At 36.2% G+C, this 21,861-nt stretch overlaps 1 protein-coding gene across 1 annotated transcript in view; it reads right to left on the bottom strand.

Moving 5' to 3' along the window:
* The window catches only part of ZDHHC17 (zinc finger DHHC-type palmitoyltransferase 17), a 74,990-nt gene that overhangs the window by 51,305 nt on the left and 1,824 nt on the right, over positions 1 to 21,861 (bottom strand). The window contains exon 2 of the mRNA XM_054075633.1: positions 4,445 to 4,548. Within this exon, the coding sequence (XP_053931608.1) occupies positions 4,445 to 4,548 (104 nt within the window). The remainder of the gene's footprint in view (positions 1 to 4,444; positions 4,549 to 21,861) is intronic.

The raw sequence follows: 21,861 nt of genomic DNA, 5'->3' as shown, positions 1-21,861 counted from the left end.
CAAATTGAAGCTGTTTTAACTGGAAATGCAGTTAGTAGAAAAATTCCTTTTTTAATTTTTTTGAAGTCTCATTCCTATTCATACCATGGGGGTTAAATACTAACAAAGCCATTCATACATTCACATTCTTTTTGTGTTAAACAGTAAGACAGTTTTGTTCTTAACAGCAAAGGGATAACTCAAGAGTTGCTTAGCAGTGCTGTTGACAGACAAGAGAAATTCAGCTCTTGCATATGTTCCAAAGCCTCAAATTGTCTAGACAGTTGTGGCTATAACATTACTATAGTTAAAAAAATTCCACCCTTCCATGTGAACTTCAGACAGGTAACACTTTCAAAACTTTAATGAAACTCTATGGGCCCAAATGACCAGGCATAAATAAAGTCTACCCATGTCATTGTCTGCCCATTCTCTTCTCTGGATAGCTGGAAAAAACCTTACTATGGCCAACCACTATCAACTTGAATTATTCTATATCTGCTCTATTTTGGCTTTTTTATGAGTTACCCCACAGTGAGAAAGTGTTCTCAAATGTATTCAGTACTTCTTTTCCCTCAAGATTCAGCACATCTCCTGCTGCACTAATTCACAAAGCACACAACTATTTTCAATCACCTGAGTGAATAAAGCCAGAAGAAAGTTAACCTTGCAATTATGAAATCGTAACGCTTGAGCACAAGGAATCCATCTTTCACAAGTCACAAAAGCAATTATTAATATCATTAAAGTTCAATAACCATGTTCAGAAAGGTTATTTAACTACAAGCAAAAGGTGCCTGTTCACTCTCAACAGAACCAAAAATCATAAAGCAAGGATTAATATGTCTCAGATTTTGTTCTCGTAGTCATAATCCACCATACACATCACTACCTGTGAACATAAGCTGCTTTTCCTTAGATAAATGGCTTAAAAGTTTTAAAACTAAACAAAGGCAGCAACTTAAAAGTTATTATGTTAACACAGTACACTTTCCAAGGTATCATATTCAAAGTCATGACTCCAGTCTTGGATAATAAAGGGCTACTAATGCCATAAGAGATGTCAATAAACATACTCAAAATATCTCCATTAAATTTCATTTCTAAATCACTTACGACTTTTTTTCTCCACCCCCAAGACTGGGTTCCCTTGCAGCTCCAGCACTGGAGGAGGAATGAAAACTGTACACAGCCCACCCTCTGATTTTGTAAAGGCCGAGGACATGCAAAGGCTTTCTACACAGTTGTAAGTGAAGTACTTATTAAGTATCAGTATGCAATCTTCCTCCATTACAACAGCAAAGGCAAAAATACAAAATTTTTTTACTGCTGCTTTGAAAACAGATTTTCGAATACATACAAGTGGCCTGCTTCTGCTTTCAGAAACACAGTGGAAACTTTATACGAACTAAGCTGAATTTTGCTATAATCAAATACTAGATGCCAAGAGATCACACACAAATTGTAACATCTGCAAGATAAAGGACTAAGACACTACTGCTTTTAATGCTACCCAGATGCCCTTGAACATGTCTGTAACAAAGCCAGCAAAGAGTCCTTTATATCAATACATATTAAAACCAAACTCTTGCATTTTTACTCCAGCACAAGTTTCTGCAAAATAAACACAGAGAGACTATTTTTGGTATTAAGTATGCCTAGAGCCCCATGGCTGTCAGAGAGTTTATTGGGAACATAACAGCGAAAAAATACAAATACTGATAAACTCTTTGCAATGAGAACATCAGCTGACACACTGTTTTCTACACAAAGTCCTAATCTGATATTAAGAGGTTACCAGACTTGTAGCTTACAGTGTATGAGCATGTTAATTTAATAAATGTCTAGTCTACAGACTAAGAAGATAAAGCATACAAACAATTCAACAAGATACAAAACAATGAACAAATACTTTTGGAAAAATGTGTGGAGTTGCAAGCTCTTATTTTCACTTGCTGAAAAACATAAAAGCAAATGCATTATTTTACTAACATCATTTTATTTCTCAGTATCAAGTGCCAATAACTCAACATCTCAAAACAGAATTCTCAAACAGTATAAATGAAGTACTTATAAGTTTTAAACCTTTTCATCCTATGATCATCATCTTGTTTAAAGTTCAAGGAACTCTATTCCCCAATTTCATTTGTGTTGTAACAACAATATAACTAGTTACTTTCACAGAAGAAGCTTCTAATAAATACAGCACATCAAATACTGCAATAACAACAAAGATTATGAAAAAAATTTAAATGACTGACTAGCTACTTTATGACGTGACTAACTGCTTCCTGCTCGGATTATCACAAACTGAATATGCTACAGTGAAACACACCATATCTCTGACAAGAAACCTACAATTTAAGTGGCGTTACACATTTTGGATGACAGATTAGTTTGACTTTTTTAACAGAGGAAGATACACAAATTTATTATTATAATTAGCTATGAGACCATTCTTGAGACCAACAATTTATTTAAATAAGTTAAGCAGCCCAGCTACCATTTGACTACCACACTAAAAAAACTTGTTATATTCTTTCAGGGAAGTTTTGAAGTGTTCTGAAAAAACCCAAACCAACTATGCTGCCAATTCCATCAGACTTGGAAAAAAAACCCACCCAAACTAAGAGACTGTAAACATTCTATTTTTCTATGTTTTGTTTGAACCTACTGAACCGTTTGGGGAGGGAAGTTCTGGAAGCCCAACGAGTAGACCTTTTTAAAAAAAAAATCCTTTTAGTGGTGTTTTATTTACATTAGCACTGAACCAAAAAGCAAATAAAATCAACAGGTATTTTAATCTAAGTGAATACTGATTTCTGAGGTCAAGTGGTAGAGGATAAATTCACCTGTTTTTCAAACACATAAAAGAGAGGTTATATTCCTACAAAAGTGAACAACTACACTGTCTTAAAAGGGAATGTATATCTTATTAATAACACCAAGTTAATATATTAGCAGCACAATTTATTTTATTGCAAACCTTATGATATTCGGTGGGTCTATTTTCTGTTTTAAAAGGAAAAATCTCTGAAGTTTAAGACGGCTGTTTTGTTTTTGTGAGTTCTCCCTCTAATCAGGGAAGTGCTGCCTGGATACCGCAACCTAATCATATACCCATGCTGACAGTTTCCTCTTCCCTGTGATATTAACCATTACTAACCATAATTATGATATGAAACTATAGTCCTCTTCGGTGAGATGCTATCCTCTCTGTGAATCACACCGCACCATGACTGGGAACGGACTTAACAGATAACTCACAGCTCTACCGATTCTTGTTTGAGGAGACCAGAAAAGAATTACAAATACTCAGCTGAAAGCTTAGATCAGCCTAAATTTGAGGGCTAATGTGGTTTCAAACATAAGAGCATACAAGAATGGACATGGGTAATTTGCAAAACCACTTCTACTGTCGTATTTCCATGCCTTTAAGCAGCAGCTAGTTTGATCCTATGCCAATATCTTCATTGCTAAAAGGCCTCTAATATTAGGATTATAGCTGTAGTATTAGTATTAAAAGCAACATTTGCAGTCAGTCAACATCTACTTCAGGAAGTTAAACTCATCATAACTCAAAACAATAAGTGAAGGAAAGTAGGTAGTTCCTAAACCTAAACGGAGCCTGTGTCAAATACAAAGCTGCTCTCTGTTGGAGGAGATGCCTTTTAATAAAAAAAAGGAAAGAAAAATTTTCTTCTAGGAAGAAAAAGGCAAATAGCTCAGCAAGACACATAATAGTGTAAGCATTCAAAGTAACAATAAAAGAAAAATAAAAAACTTACAAAACTGTCATTTCAGCTTATTGAGAAAAGGGGACAGCGGTCATCATTTCTGAATAGTAAACAACAACAAGCTAAAAAGTAGTGTTCCGACAATTCTTCCGTGACAATTCTTCAGAAAGTCTTGTGAGTTAGCACGTACCACAAGACTGTAGAAGATTTGTGTAATTTAATTGTACTAAGAATGCAATTATTAAATTTGCACACAGTTTACTCCTACAATCCTTTCTCAGCAATAAACTCAGTTTCACAGCAGCACAAACTGCAGAACTAGCAACAATGAAGGAACCTGGACATACACATTCCTTCTAAGGTATAAATGATGCCATCAAAGAAACACTTGTGTTTGCATATATCAGTGGTGCCCACCTACCTCTTAATCATCACCTACAGAAAACGAACATCAGTACAAACAGAAAGAAAATCATACGTCCTCCTTCAGCAATCTGTCCAGCAGCCACCTATCTCTAGAAATTACCATGATTCCTCACTCCTATGTTCATACAATGCTCATAAATTTGTCTTAACAGTAATTTTGTAGAGCTCATTTCTGAAATCTTCCACTAATGTATCTACAAATACAGTTCACATTCCACTTTATGTAAACAAAAATATCTATTTTACTTTTTTTTTTAACAAACACAGACACAGACAAATCTTACACTCAAAACCAAACTTACTGTGTGGCTTTGACAATGTCCCAAGTGCTGTAATCATCAATGTGGCTTTTCCGTCCAAGAGATTCACTATATCCATGGTTGTAATGGCTCTGAGGCTTTATTTCCTAAAAAAGACAAACTTGCTATTAGAACAGCAAAATCACTATTACTAAAGTTTATCAGAAAAAAAAAAATAATTTATAAGGAAAACTAAAAAGAGTATCCAGTTCAACACAGTGTGAAGCTACCTAAATCTGAGGGTGCTAAGATGACTGGCCACATTTCTACATTTTGTTAAGCAGGTCACCGTATTCCTTAATACCTATTTTAAACACTTTCAGAAAACACCACTTGTAATAGCAGAGTTCTACCATATTCTATGCTGGGGTATTTTATTTTATTTTTTTTTTTAGAATGCTAACAAAAACTAACAGCCAGTATTTTTGTTCAGGTTTGGATTTGTTTTGTTTTATAAATGCAAAATAGCACAGCTAAAAAAAGTATTGGCCACAAACTGGTGAAGTCTCACTCCGCTACTACAAATAAATGTTATACTTCAAATAGCACAGTCAAATAACTTCTAGAAAATAAACAGTTGGGAGGGATCAATATCGATTACTAGAATCTACCAATACTTTACTGATTCCTTCAACTCCAGAACCAGCTTCAGAGGTGATCTCTGTATGTTTAACCTATGGATCTCAGAAATAAATGGCATGACCATGACATGTTCTTCACCAGATACACCTCCCTACAAACTTAATTATTTTGATGAAGAGCAGCACTTCAACCCTTAATGCTTCCCTAAGTGGAATTTATATTAAAACACTGTATTGACAGATCACAAGGGCAGCAACATCCCATTTTTCTTTACAAACTGCATACGACAGTCAGCTCAGCAAGCTGAAATTGAACGATGAATTTTATACAGCTTCTAGACAATCTTCCATCTGTTACAAATACTATAGTTGATTGCCTCTTTATCAACCATGCAGTTCAGCACACGTACATGAAAAACTGTGAGAACTGGAACAGTGAAGCAAAAAAAAAAAAAAGCTCTGAAATTTCTAAAAATGCCTTCCAATTACTCCTATTAAAATGCGTTATTTACTTTCACTGAGTTTTCCACAACACATGAGCAGAAATTTGTTTCTTTAATCTGTACTTGTAAGCACTTTTAACCACTTTATGAAAGTTGTTTAAGATTCCAGCTTCCACTTACTTATTAAGTGATCAACTTTTTTTCATTATTACAGTAGATATTTTTTTTTTTCAAATAAAGACATTCTGAGTCATGACAACCACGATATGATACACCTAACCTTAACAAGGATTCACAGTCACAAATCCCCACCACCTTCTCTCTCAAAAGGCAAATGTTGCTTCTCTAACTTTAGTAACTAAGAAACTGTTGCAGTCTGAGGCAAATTAAAGTCAGTTTTGTGACCAACTCAGTTGCTGTAAGTAACTTAATTCTCTGAAAACTAACTGCATGAATTTGAGAGAGTGTTGTTCTCTAAAGCGGTAACATGGGGCATTGGTAAACAAAAAGGCCGATGCTTATACTTAAGCAAGGCCATCTTCAAGCTGGCAGAAAAGGAGCCCCACCTACAAGGGGGGGCAAATAGGGCAGGTGACGCTAAACTGACCAACAGAGTATTCCTTCCCATATATGTCATACTCTGTATAAACCTGAGAGACTGAGGCTCTCGCTCTCCTCCGCGATAGCCAACTTCCAGTGAGAATCTTATCTGTTTGGTTGTTCTCGATCCCAGGTCCGCATATTTTTTTAATCCAGTTCCTGAGTCCAGCTCCCTCCTAGCCACAGACACTTTCCCTCCTGTCAGCTTTGCAGTGTCTGTGGTGACATATAGTCATCGAGGGGTGGGCTGGGGCACAATCTCATATTTGTATGTATTTTATTACTTTCTAATTATTTTCATTATTATTATTATTATTATTATTATTATTATTATTATTATTGTCATTTCAATAAAGCTGTAGTTTTAGTTTCCAACCTGTAAGTTTTTTTCCTGTCATTTCCCCCTCTCCTTTCTGAGCAGGGTGGGTATGAGGGAAGGGATTTTCGAGACTCAATGGCACAGTTTTAGCTGCCAAATTTGGTCTGGTGGTCTCAAACTGTGACACAGACACATTAGGGCTAGGAAGACTTCCTGTTGCCAAGATGAGCAGGCCTCCCATTTCACATATCCTCTCAGCTGTGCAATAATTTCTGCAAAAGGAGCTGCTGGTCAGAATGAGAAGCATCAGTAACTTCTTACTGTGTCCAAAATGTTTTCTAGCTTCCTGTGACATTAACCAGCTCTCTACAGACCGCAATGAGATTTTAAATACTGAGCTTGAACACAGACAAGTAAACTCTGCCTTCTGACTCTCATTATCTGAAGCTTGCTTGTCTCAGCTGTATAAATCAATGCCTTCTCCATAACTGCGTGCTGGTAATCAAATCAGTTATTACAATTTTTTCTCATTAAAGTTATTTTAAAGGTATTTCTAGCTAAAATAATTGCATGCACTACTTATCTCTTTCAGAGAAGCAAAAAAGATTTAATTCTGAAAAACGCATTTTAAATATTTATTTCCTGATTCCAACAGTGAAGTTCCTCTCAGGCAGAAGTCTAAAAACTTATACCAGTTATAATCTCAGAGTAAACTACCAAGAAAGTAATCTAGTTGCAAATCCCTTAACTCTCAGTATTCATTTCAAACACAAGTAACTTTAGTTGAGCATTTTGTATTTGTTACATACAATGTACCTATTTCACACCAGGGAAAAAAAACCAAAAAACAAATGAAGATAAATTCTTACGCATTAAGTACATTTAGTATCACAAAATTGTACTAAATTAATACAGACGTTTGTATGGTTAGAATGGTTATGACATTTTACACGTTAAAAGACTTTTCAAGAAATCCAAGTGCTTCAAGCTTTAAAACCAGAACACAGTAACACTGACAACACGGCAGCAAAAGTCTTCATTTTCAAAACAGATTAATCCTCTTGCATAGGCTTTTCTTAAAAAAGTAGATGTTATTTTGTGGGAATATTTTTTTTCTTTAATCCTGAAAAACTAACTAGATTAACCAACTACGCATCGCCAGCCCAGCAGGAAGGCTGCTCTGTTGCCATCTCTACAGGAATGGCAACCTAAAAGTGTAAAACGGCATCCGCTGTCATCCAAATCACATGTAACCATCAATTTTCTTCCTATTCAGAAACATAGCTTTGCTTTTTATTTGAAAGGAAAAGCTTAACCAAATATTTTTTTCCCCAGCTACTAGATAATCTATACTGTTATCTGGAGTAAATATGCTGAAAAAGATGCCAGGGGACATTACATTTAAATAATTAAAAATTTTAAAAAAGTAAAGTATAAGAAAAGGTTAAATTCATTATTTTGTGCCACATGATTTTCCTTCAAATTAGATGAACAAGTAGGAATTACACCAAATTTGTTCACCTATTATTATACCACAAAAATGCAGTAGAATTATATGTATCAAATTGTAATGCTCAGATCTCAAAAAGCTAAAGACTAAATCAAGTAGGCAGAGGGCAGAAAAAAAAAGTTCACTGTCCTGGAGCACCCTGATGAGGAGATATTAGTTCAATCTATTTCTTAGTCTTTCACAGCTGCTGGAAGGGGAAAAATTCTCTCTTCTTGTTATCTAACAGTTATTAAAAGCAAACTGAGAAACTTGGGTTATTTTTTTAGGCAGATGTTAATTTACCAGAGAACACCATTTCTTTGAAGCAGCACTTTCCTGACCTCTTTAAGCACACAATCCAAGCTTCTGTTCCCTTGAGCCCGCACTAGCCAGTCAAGAGAGCTGCTCATTTATAAGCAGAGTAAATTTATGTCTGCCTAAAGTGGCCATTAAAGCATTGCCTTATGATACCAACGCTTGCAAAAAAATGTTCATGGGAATATAGCAAAATCTTAATACTATTCATGTAAACTCAAAAAAAGTGAGAGATGATAGTCCTTAGACTCTCCTACAGCTCATCTACTACTGTTATGTAGGACTTGAAGGTAATGACAGTACACTTAACTTTAAAAAAAAAAAAAGTAATTTTTACCTCCTTTTGTACTGACAGCATCTCTGAACTATTTCATGCTGAAACTCTTTTGTAATATTAATGCAAAATATCCAAAGTGATTAAAAAGTTACATTTGAGGTGATGGCAAATCTGACTGCCTGGCACAAAACAAGTCAGAGGAACAATTCTCTCCCTATATGCCCCCAGTACATATATCATATTAAACAAATTAGTTGTAACTGCTAAAGACTCAAGACAAATGTAAGCTTGAAGTGAATCCTATGTTTCCTGATTTACTGAGAGGGTTAAGTCTGTATTTTCCATTTAAGAACAGTTGAAACAATCCCTAAAATCCTGACGGGTATATGAATAGCCTCCAACATCATAAAACAGACTTCCAACCACAACGTTAACTGTGAAAAAAAAGATGACTTTAGATTTCCCTGAAAAGAACATGCAAATACTGCTCATTTTGGAATCATCTGCTCAATGTGTATCTTAGTGTCTACCTAACACAGCTAGCAAATATCTTCCTTGAACACTCAGGTTTTGATTTTGCAGTCCCTTAGGCATTTCAGAGAACAATTTGTTTATTTCTATCTCTGCTTATGAAGCCTACTGGTTTCGTTAAACATTAACCTCTCAGGAAGCTAAAATCATTGCATTCAATACAGTTAATCTTACCAGATGTCATGGCTTAACATATCAATACTAGTCAACAGAACTTAACTATTAGCCATCTCTGCTTTTACAAAAGCTATATATACACCGGTGGAAAAAATATAGATATAATGGAATTTCAAATTACTTTAGTCAAACTAGTACAACCTTACCCCGAAATGTATTTGGTCCTATCAATACAGTAACTTCAAACAGCTTTCCTTAGTTAGTAACTCAATGCACAGCACTGAAATCCAAAAGCAAATTCTTAAAACTCACAAGGAAGTTCGAATTATAGCCTTTCTAAAGGAGGGAAAAAAAAAAGTTCTGTAATGGAAATCCACAATTTCTAATACTACAAATACAGACAAATAAACATCTTCTAAAGCACCTGTTGCTCAAGTGAGAAAAGAGTAAATGTAAACTCTTCTTTGTGTCTGTCCAGTCAGTGGTCAAGTTCTGCGACATCTCTATTTGGAAAGTAAGAATCAGGAAAGCCAGGTAAGGCAATTGTTTCATTTGACAACACTACACTGTTGCAAACATAATCTGATAATAGACAAGATCTCAAAAGCCCTTATGGTAAGTAATTCTTCAGGCTCAAGGACTGCAAACAGTATTTAAACTATACTGTAACAGTATATTTAAACAAGGACTCAAGTGGTAAGACAACCCCATAGTCAAAAGTTGAAAAACTAAGCCTAAATATACAAGGATTTCAATTCAGTCACTTAGTAAAACTTGGATAAACATCAAAACTCTTCATGTGCCTACACATACTTGCACATACACACCTGCAAAAGACATGGCTTAGAACAAAACCACACCAAAGCTTAAGAACTAGCTTGGCTCTTCCGCGATATTCTTTGGCAAGCTTTAAATATTTAAATTTTTAGACTAATAATTTTAAAGACTGCTATTTAAAAAGATGTGGCTCTTAAACACAACCTCTCTGTAAGCATTGCTACCAAACATAACGGCTTCATTGCAGCCGCAACCATCAAATGTTGCCACAACACATGCAGGCATGGCTTGAAGTCAGCAGGTAAGTCCCCTGAACAAAGCTGCCTGTGCCCAGGCATCACACATCCAGTTCCGCCCTGGCAGGACAGACTACAGCACTGTTACAGAAGAGGAGAATTTGTCCAACATTAGTGATTCTGCATCAGCAACTAAGCTAGGAAGAAATCCTAAGCATGACATTCAGACAACATCTATTTTGGGGAGTTAAGAGAAAACTAAACTACACAAAAAATACAGATTACTTCCTGTAACCTGTTGCACAGAAGAGAAAGCTCTGCTTAAGAATCCTATATACTGATTGAGATCACTTGCCCACCATTATTAAAAGGAAGACGAATAACCATAAAAAAAATCTAAATGATTATTTATATCATGTTTACATCATGCCTTTCACAAAATTGTGTATTGTCAGTTTTACCGTCACCATCTGGCTTTTAAGTTCTTACCTAAATCAAGAAAGAATGCATCTCCTCTAAATTCATATGCCCTCACATAAATTTTAGGAAAATAGTTAATATTCTTGAAACAACTATAAATTTTTTAAAACATATCACAGATTGATAATAAAGTAACAACATAACATTTTGAGCCTAGAACATATACCACACTCACATATGGCTTCAACAATATTCCCAAGTGTCAAAATATTTTTTCTTTTATGATGAAAATATTTATTCCAGGGAAGTTAAATTTTACAATTATGATCTACTGTTAAAAACCACTATCAGCTAATTCCAAGATGAAAAGCTAACTGAAATCCAAATGCAGTTATTTTTTGAAATTTTCATCCCTATTGACAATTGCTCCCTCCCAGCTCTAAGTTAGGAAAACTAAATAGAAGGTAGCAGAGCAGAGGCCTTATTGTGCTGATTTACAATAAGAGGTAGCAAACACTAAAGCTCCATTTACTTCATCCTGTTTCAAGGAGCCACTTCCAAGCACGACTTGAGCCAAATTAGCAGTTTACTATTGCTAAAAGAGAAAGGTCATTTCTCTGCCCGCTCTCCCCTACTGCTCTTGGCTCCATGCTCCTGCTGCCTAACTGAAGCTAGCTTTGGTACTTGGAGCTGTGGTGGCACTGAGCCCACTCAATTCATTAGACGGGAAAAAAAAATTAAACAAGAAACAGAAAAACCTAATTCTTTTACTATGACAGCAAGTCGAATCTGTTTCTCCTGTGAAAAGACAGGCTCCAGAGCCACTCATAGAGGGAAAACAAGGAAAAAGAAGGTAGCAGGAACATTTCGGCAGCAGACAATTGTTAATTTGACTAAGTAACCATGGAACAAAACACTCCAGCTTTTAAATACTCAAGAAAGTCAGGATGACACGATGAAGACAATAATGCTACTTCTAGAAACTGGTAGAGTTGGTTGGTTTGGAAGGTTGCAAGAGACAGGCTTTACTTCTTTATAAAAATCAAATTTGGTTTCCCAACTACTACTAAGGGTCACTCTTTCTAAACGAGCTTCCCACTTCAGTGACTATCCTTTGACGGTGCCCTAATCACACATATGCATCTGTGACTAGATCGTCATTAGTCATTAGTCACAAAATGTGCAGATTGCTTGCACGGATGGGTAAGTAATGCAGGGTAGGAAAAGACTGGGAAGAATGAGATTAAGGCTAAAAATGGCCTTTCGGAAAAGAAAGAAACACTGTACAGGAGAAAAGGGAACCTCCTCTGGAAAACAAGACCCATAAGATGGGGAAACAGAGAATAAAACAAAATATGAAAAGTAACTCCAAAACAAAAGGAAGAAGTACGGGGGAAAGAGGGAAAAAGTAAGCATAGCTCCCAGGAATGAGAACTAACAATACCAGCATTCCCTATCAGTTTTCTTCATAACAAAATGCACAAGTAGAGTTATGCTCATTTCCCCTTTATACTCAAATATTTTCATGTTTTCCAATCAAAAAAACCAAAAACAAAACACAAAATGACATCAGCTTAAGGAGAATTTTGAGAACATTATTCAGAGAAAAAAAAAAAAGCAGTCAGATATGAAAGAATAAGATGACCAAGACAATTATTCCAAGATACCAATTTCAAAATTCATAATTATATATAGCAGGAGGATATGAATAGGTCAGTATGCTTGGACATAAGGGAGGGAGGAAAATACTGCTGCTTACAGCTGCTACACATGGCTTTGGTAGGCATTAACAGATGGCTAGGACTGCTTTTCCTTTAACGTTATGCAACATTGCTGCAAGGAAACCATACCACGATCGAAGTCAGACAGTCAAATTTTGAATGGTGACCAGAATCATTAACGTAAAGAGAAAATACTAACAAGTTCTAAAATAAAAATGTGGAAATAGAAGCATTATTTTCCATAAAATATTGCATACTATTGCCTTTATTTCTCAATGACAACAGAAGAATATTTTTTTTTTCTTAACAATGACTATACTATTCCCATATGTAGCTGCAGTCAAAAGAATCATGCTAAAATTGGAAGTAACTGCAATCAAGTAAACTATCTCAGGGAAGCAAAATAGCAAAATAACAAAATAATCCTGATGTATAGATGTCGCTTAAAGGGACTACCAGAGGTTAACATTAAAGAATTTCTTCCCCTGTATTTGTGTATTCAATTCTCCTGTTCTTCATTTATTAGAATATAGTGCTTTTTAGTAAGCTTTCCCAGTTTTCCTCCTACTTTTCAAAAAGTGCAAGAATCTACACAAATTTATTTATAGTAATTTGCATATTATCAACACCCACATTAGTTTATATGCACATAAATACCAGCCACTCATGCACTGGCATTAACAGAAGATGTTCATAAAATAAATACAAGCAAAACAACTCATTGCACGCCTAAGAAAGATATTGCCGGCATTTATTTTAGCATTTTGAACAGCAGCTCCTCTTCTAAAGTTTATGAAAACTTTCCTGCCCCTACCCCTTCATCTAACTCTGCAATACAGAAAGACACACAAATAGAGTTTAAGTGATCACATCTTAACTTTAGAGACAATCATATTTAAATTTTTACAGGCTTAAGAATCATAGAATGGTTTGGTTACTCAGTTCCAACCCCCCAGCCATGGGCAGGGGACACCTCCCACCAGCCTAGGCTGCCCAAGACCCCATCCAACCTGGCCTTGAACACTTCCAGGCAAGGGGCATCCACAGCTTCTCTGGGCAACCTGTGCCAGCACCTCACCATCCTCATTGTAAAGAATTCCTTCCTAATGCCTAGTCTAAATCTTCCCCCTTGTACTACTACTCCATGCCCTTGTAAAAAGTTCCTTCCCAGCGTTCTTGCAGGCTCCCTTCAGGTACTGGAAGGCCACTATAAGGTCTCCCCAGAGCCTTCTCTGTTCCAGGCTCAACAACCCCAAGAATTCTTCTCTGGAAACAACAGTAAAATTTAAGGTGGAACAGTATCAGCTAATCTGACTAACCACTGACTGTCATCAAGTGGGAGCAGTCTGATCGTTCTCACATTCAAGTACAACCCCAGCCAGAAAAAAAAAAAAAAAAAAAAAAACCCAAAAAAAAAAAACTCTGCAGGGCTGTTCATCAGTTTCAGGAGCCAGAGCCTTTAGCAGCTATGAGCTGTTACACTGCCTGACCTGTAATGATGCATGTACCTCTCCAGTGTAGCAAACACATGCTAGAAAGCTTCCATCTCAAACAGATGACATTCTTCATGAGAAAAGCATACAATCACATTTAAAAAAAAAAAAAAACCAAACAAAACCAAACCAACCAAAATCTTAACTGGTCATATTATTTATCAAAATAATTCAGTGTTTGGCTTGCAAATGCATACTGTTGGACTCACTTTGACCTTGAAATTAATGCTAGGATTCTCCCTGCCCCCCATTATGACATTAAATTACACAAAATGAGTATGACATGACAAAAAAAATAAAAAAAATCTTTCATTCAATGCCAAGTCTGTCACTGTTTTCCATTACTTTTCACATTTGACAGTATATTGTGAACTCGGTTTGTTTTTTGGCCTATTTGCACAGTTTCTTGATACATCATTAGAAAAGATGCATTTACCAAAAAAAATCTGGAGAAGTTAATTATAGAATACATGTACAACAGAAAAAAAATCTATACCTAATTCCCTGATTTTTTCTGAAAGCAAGTTACAGTTTAAGTTGACAGAGCTTTCTTTGAAATCAGCGAGGTAGATTGAGAAAAGTCTCAGCTCAAACACGATAAAGTAGTCCTTTTGCTGATGGAGAGTTCCACCCACAAGCAAGTCAGCCATCACATAAAGAATAATCCTGCATGCTCTCCAACGCAGATCTAATTTTTTACATAACAACGAGTTAGAGATGCTCAACCAGAGCCCTTAATCCGACCACACTATGCAGAGGTCAGAGACCATGTGATTTAAGGCACAGCTGGTAACAAGTTTTGTTTCTTCAAAGCAAGTATCCATAAACAATTGACTGCTTTCTAATCATTTACTTAAAGACGCTCTCAAATTGAAGTCTTATACTTCACATGTACTTTTCAGAGGAGTCGTATTTGCACACATGGTGTCACCAGCAGTGTTATTTAAAACAGCTGCATTTACTAGCATTTGTAAAGATTAAAAAAATTAAAAGCTTAAAACTGTTTTGGTTTAAAGCTTAAAATTTTGGTTTAGTCAGCAACTTACCTCAACATGTACATACATCTTTTTTGGCTTTCTTTTCAAAGGAGAGTTGCACTGTGTTCTCAGCCAAAATCTCAGGATTTCAAAGGAAATAAAACTGTATTTCTTTCCAAGCGACTTAAGCTCTCAGAGCATATGAGCTTGTGTACCTCTCAACATAAAAAAACACCTAAATATCTCTCAGACCTAGCATTAGTCGTCAGTCATCATGAGAGTAACTTAAATCCAATTACGCATTTCACTCAAAGTGCTAAACTTCACAAATGCACCAAAGTATGTATCCAGCTCAGTCCTGATCCTTAACTACTTGGAGAAAAAAAAAAACCACCCTCTTCTTAAAATTCCCAGAAGAGATATTCTGGAAACTTTTTCAGAGATCAAGTTTCTTCATTCGGTTTTCAAGTATGGTAACAACATATATATTTTAAAAAGTTATACTGAAGGTTCTGCTTTATTCAGCAAATATTTGTCAAAGCCACACTCAAATGTAAATTATGCTGTGAATTTATAACTAACTCATCTCTGAAAAACAGCAAAAAAACTAAATCAAGAATTAAAGCACTGGCAAGGGCACATGGCAGAACGCGTAGTCAGTCTACTATGGACTCCCCGTTTCCTCCTCAGCATGTACAGAAAAGAAGTCAGTACAAGTTACACTCCATCCTCACAGAAAGCTTCAATTCACCATTCCCACCACAACCTCGATCCAGCAAGTGGAGCTTCAAATCAACAGCCAACTAAGCAAACTCTCACTTATGATAAACAGAAGCTGGCTCATCTACCACAACAAGCAAGTGCATGAAAAGTGTTTCTAGTCATGCTGACAGTCAATTTTCTGCAGCACGAGTGTGAGCTTAGAAAATCTGTGGTCTGACAGTTAAGAACAGTCCCACTCTACCCAACTCCTAACCTTCCAAATTAGTCATACCAGTTCACCCTCTCTACCTTCGGTGAGTACTGTAGGGCACTTGATCCTACAACGAGAATGTTTAGTGAACTGGCAGAGTTATTCACAGTTTTTTCATATGAATTCTACACCGATTTACTTCCCTGAACTGGTTCATCCTAGACGAGCATTATTGGCACATATGTGCAGCTGGAAGTGTTTAAAGGTAGGTTTCACAATCAACTTAAGCGAAGCTAAAACTGCCCTGCCATCAGAAGGGGTGGTCATACTCGTGGTCCTGGGTGTACATTCTCCATTACCTTTTACCAGTTCTCACAACAGTGCAGCAATGGTTTCAGGTCACAAATTCACAAAGCAAGAACTATCCAAATGCACCTTTTGGCTATAAAATTGCAAGAGCTAACCCCAGAAAGGGTAAAGGACTGTGTTTAGGTGGCTTTACAGTGGCTTTTGACCAGCTTAAAATCAATTGCAAAACCACATTCTTCAAACCCAGCAATACAAGTGTTTTCAAAGCACACTCTGATATCCCCCCTCTCTTGCTATTGCACTTCCTCCTTGAGTCATCTTCCTCTGATCTTGAGCAGCCTTCCAAGCTCCGATCACAGCATTCCCAGTACTCTCCATTTTTGGTCCCTCTCTTTATACAGACAATCAAGGAAACACTTTTGAAGACCTCAAGGCATCCTACAAGCATAGGAAAAAATTACTACATTTCAAACTTGCGCAAGACAAATTGTAGTCTAATGTTACACTACATATATGACACGACAGGCCTGAGGTTTCAATTCAGCCAGGCTCCCTCTGACTTCAGAAAAAGTTTTCTACTTTATTCTACAGTCTCATTTGTAACAGACCCTGCTGTTTCTCTCAAGCACAGGGATGCTGTGAAAGTCAAATCTTTATGTTACACTGTCTTTGAAAAGAAGAAGAAAGTGTTCATGCTGAAATACAGTTACTGCGGTTGCTCTCATCTAAACATGTCAATACCAATGGCAATATCATCCAGTTTTCAAGCAAACAGCAAACATTTTCCTCTTTAAATCCGTAAACTGGATTCTGCAAAGTTAAAATCTAACCCTCTTCCACATCTATGTTTTTTTACTTTCTTAACCAAACAGGTAAACACAGTGAAAAAATTCTGTTGAAAGACCAACATTCTGTAAAATCTGATAGAAATAATCTCTATGTTTAACAAGTAAAGCAAACTGAGTCAACACAAATTTAGGCCAAACCAGACATCTATCACTGATGCTTTAAGAGGGCCTGTTTCAGAAATTTAAACACCAATTACTGCCCAATTCAAAAGAAAATATGTGAAGAGAAACTGTAAATAGCTGAAATATATTTTTAAGTGTTTTACTAGATGCTTGAGAAGCCACCACTTTATCACAGAGAAAAGGCCTAGAGTGGTGAACAACTGCATAGTTTAGAAGGGAAGTGAGAACAAGTGTAAAAAAATCATGTAAAAACGGGAAGAGAAGCACTGACAGTGAGCTTGACAAACTAGAGAAATACAGGAAACTGAATGGCAAGCCAAAGGCTACAAGACATCCCTACCCCCAGAAGGGCAAGCAGCATCTTAACAACACACAAAATGGAGAAAAGTTAAGATTAAAAAAGAATAATAGACCTGTCAATGAAAACACAAAATTTGAGAATGTTCAATAAGTGCAGAACAAAAGCAGTGAGGAAAAAGCCAGAATTTAAGTCAAAAGCTGTTGATAAAATGCATTCTAATGTAACAACAAATAGTATTAAACTTTGAAGCACAGGTTATTTAGGTCAATCATATAGTCCAAAAGTTGTAAATATTGTTTTTCATTAAGCTTGAAGAAACTCCACAGATCTATATAAAAGATAACATGAGTTATAAGTGATTATCATTTTAAGCTATTGTTGGCTTCCCTAGGTCTGATATAGAATCAACAAAAAAAAAAAAAACAAGACTCCTAATGCCAAGTACCATGGCTTCAAGAAAAATAAACCCAGTACTTTTAGTTGATGAAGCAGTAGAAATGGTTAAACACAGTTAATGTCCAAAGTGTTTGATTTAGTATTGCTTGATATTTTGATTAAGAAATTAGGATATAAAATTAATGCACTCTATCTTGCACATATTGAAAACTAGAGACGTACAATCTTTATTCCTATGATTCATTTTGTGACTATTATACATACTGTCCTAGTTAAGGATTATTCTAGTCCAAAAAAAGGTTCCTGCTGTTTTCAGTAGCTCACATTTTTAATACCTCAGAGGAGTGTTAACATGAAAATACTACTAAGATACCACTAAGCACGCTACAGAGCTTGTATTTTGATCCCACCCTATTTCATGGCTGTCTGAATCACAGGGCTAATTTTCACAGCCAGAGTGGAACAGGGGATAAATGATTCTCCATTTCCGATACAACATAGCTTATATTACTCAGGGAAGGTTGGGACAAGCTAGAATAAGGGGTTTTAAGCACCAACAAATGCAAAATCATATCTAAGACGAAGATCCATCCAGGAAACTATCCAGAGAGCACTGAATAGACTTGGAGGTGGACAGTCATCTGGGTACAAGCTTCCAGTGTGATGCAGTTCCTAAGACCAAAGGTCTATACAAATAGGGAATGCTGAATAAGACTGTAGAAATTGCTTTACTACTGTAGCTGGTCATGGTGTGATTATCAGCACAGCAGTCTCCTCTCAAATTCACTGCTACAACAGGTATTACACTCAGAGTAACACCATGGATGCACTAAAAGAATGAAAGAGCACATCATAAGAGACTCGAAAGGGTGAGTAGGGCTGCAGACCATAACACCAGTGTAGGGATCTGATAATCATCAGCATATTAAGTAAATACAGACAGACCTATATTTGGATAGATATCTCTCAAGACATAATGAACAGAAACAAATTAAATTCAGAATCGAAGCAGGCTTAAGTCTTCAACAGATTAATTAAATTTGGGGGCAACTTGCCCAGCTATACAATACTATCTGTTACTGTAGGATTTTGCTTATTTTCTTTTTTAGTTTATAAGTAGTACGCTGGCTATAAAAAGAATTAGTTCATTAAAAAAACCTTTAATGCCTGCATCAGAAGGCTGGATTAGATCTGCAGTCTCCTACAGTCTCAAACCATGAAGCTAACCATGGTACATGAAGTGAGACTCAACTTTCAATATTAAGCATAATTTGTTTGAGACTTCATGGTTCCGTCCCCTTTTACAAGTAATACAATAAACAATAACCGATCTTTGGATGAGCTCATACATGTAAGCCTGGCCCCTGGAGTGATGCTGACTATATTACAAACAAGTCCCATACCCTTACAGGGCAATCAAGAACAATTTGCACCTCAATATAGCCCCAATATTATCAACAGAATTCCACAGGGAATAGAGTCACATTGTGAAATCAAGCTTTTCACTGATATTTTAGACGGTTGAAATTAAATCCAAAGCTACCTACAATAAGTTTAACTACTTTCTTCACACTGCCACCAAAGAATACACGATAAAAATGAAGGCTTCCAGCTGGAATAATTCCTCCCAGTCTATAACTCTGAAAATTTTATTCCAGCTTTGCAGGAAGATTTTTCTGCAACTTCAGAATAAGCAAAAATAAAGCAAAACAAAAAAAACCCAACCAACCAAAGCTAAACCACAACCAAAACCAACTTCCACAGCCAAGACTTGTCTAATACCAAAAAAGATCTGTAATAACCAATAACTTCCATGTCCCTCAAACATATCTCACACAAACTAACAACCCTGGTGAATACACTCTGTAGCAGTAACAAAACAAATCTTTTTCCCCAGTAGTAGTTCTTACTGTTTAGGAAGAGATGCATCCCTGAACAGCTCAGGCCACACAACAACAACATTTTCCAAAAAAAATGGAGCAATACAAACAAAATCCATTTCCTAAAGATTCCCCCCTTCTTGGATTTCAAAATAAAACATCCAAGCTTATCATCACTTACCACAGAACAGTCAGGAAGTTGCTCTTTTCTAGAAGATCCAAAGGATTTAAAGTCAGGAGGACTATTAAAATAATATAGTTAAAGAACAAAAAGTACAAACAGCACGAGCAAGATACCCATACCAGGGCAACACTGTATAAATGGAAGCAGGGCTTGCCATTGTAACCTAAACGCTGGAAGAAGCAAACAAACCAGCAGGGACCATTCAGTCCAGTGTTATTGTGCCACCCTAGATTGCTCTGCATTGCTTACAATGGAGCTACCATACCATACCTTATGGCAGCCAGTATAATGTCCACCCTGAGATCTACACTCAGAGGCATCCTTCTCTTTGGTCATCCACGGACTTCACAGTCCTACTGAAGAATTCACATAAATGACAGAGGTGGCACGCCACTCGAAGAATCAGCATAACAGTCTACATTGCTCTGTATTCACAGACTTGAAACACCACCCAGTTATCCATCTGCCCAATTCAAAAGCTTGTATTTGGTCTCTAGAAAGACATCCAGACTCAAGCTGAAACATCAAAAGCTGGATAATCCATCATTACCCTTCTTTCTTCACTACTCTGATTACTCACTCTCACCATTTACCACTTGTGCCTTTCAATTTGATCTCATTCCAGTTTACTTTCCAGCAACTGGATCTCATTAGGCATAAACTGAACAAAGCACTGCATCTCATTAAGAAAGTATTTACGTGGGGGGGAAAAGGGTGCTTATGGACTATTTCTTATAATGTGGACAGATTTTTTCAAGCCTTTCACTGCAAGGCATTATTAAAACCATTAACTCTTACCCACTCTCTTCATTGTTTAATAATGACTTTTAAAGACAAAATCATTAGCATTCATTAGTATTTACACTTATTAGTATTACATTACATCATTAGTATTACCACATTCTCAACCAAAAATCATCTCCTCGTTCCTAAATAATGAACCACTTAAAAAAAAAATAAGTCAAGGAATAGATTACATAGTTTTTTTAATCAAAACATCATCACTGGAGCTTCTGCTGACCCACTTGTTCAATACTAGTCAATAAATTTTGGGATACAATCCCATGCCTATGTTCCTTATCTTTAATGCATTACTTCGAATATGGCTGCTCTAAGGTGCACTTGTTTCACAAGTATAACTACACATGAATTCTGGACCGTTTTGTACACTTGTTCTGTCCTCATTGCTTAGTACCTATCCATCTTGTTCAGCTGCAAGTTTTCTTAATGATAATTTTGTTATTACTTCCAAATCATTCACGAAAAAAAGTCTTGAGTCTAATAGATTAACTCCTCTAAGGCTTTCAGGAACAATGACATTCAGAATTAATTCTATCTAGCAACTATTTCTGAGACATAGCAGTTAGCCATCCATTTATCATATACTGCAAGATCACTGTATGAGTACTACATGAGTAACTGGTGTTATTTGTTGTACTTTGCCACTAAAATGATATTTACATGTTTTGCTCTTCCTTCAGTAATTGTAAAACAATGCTAATTGAAAACAGTGGGATCTCCACTGTTAACACTAAACTAAACTTGTAATAAGTAGAAAGAATAAACAACCTTTGAAACAAAAGTAATTATTCACTATCCCCAAGAACATCTTTCCTACAACATTAATACTTTGTTCACAATATCTCAAGGCAAAATGCAAAGCCACTGAGCCCATATAAAACCAAACATTTCCCTTCCAAAAAAGCCCTTTGAAAAATGTGGCAAGTAATCCAAATTGGACAAAAATACAGCAAGAAGCAAAAGCCTTGTTTAAAAAAAAAAAGCACAACAAAAATATTTTTAAACTATGCATGACAGATAACAGTAGCATAAAACATAATAAACTGGGAAAGATTTTGACAGTCCTATAGAAAGCATTATTTTTATATGTATACAAATGTAAGAACTGATTGCATGCTCCACCACCGCTACTTAAATAATGACATGGTGTTACTTTCTCAAAAAGTGGAACTCACAGAGTATGAAGACCCCTTTCCTTCAAAAATGCCTGAACACAGATGCACTACACTGTTCAGTGGGCAGCCTGTGACAATACTGCTCTGCTGCTACAGTACAGAATCATCAGGCTTTTACAGACACTTCAGAAATGCTCATTAATACCCAGACTTACCAGCAACATTAAAAACACCCTTCTCTTTTAAAGCTTATC

This window comes from Cuculus canorus, chromosome 1, assembly GCF_017976375.1.
Source record: "Cuculus canorus isolate bCucCan1 chromosome 1, bCucCan1.pri, whole genome shotgun sequence".
NCBI lineage: Eukaryota > Metazoa > Chordata > Aves > Cuculiformes > Cuculidae > Cuculus > Cuculus canorus.
This window is presented reverse-complemented; position numbering and strand designations above follow the sequence as displayed.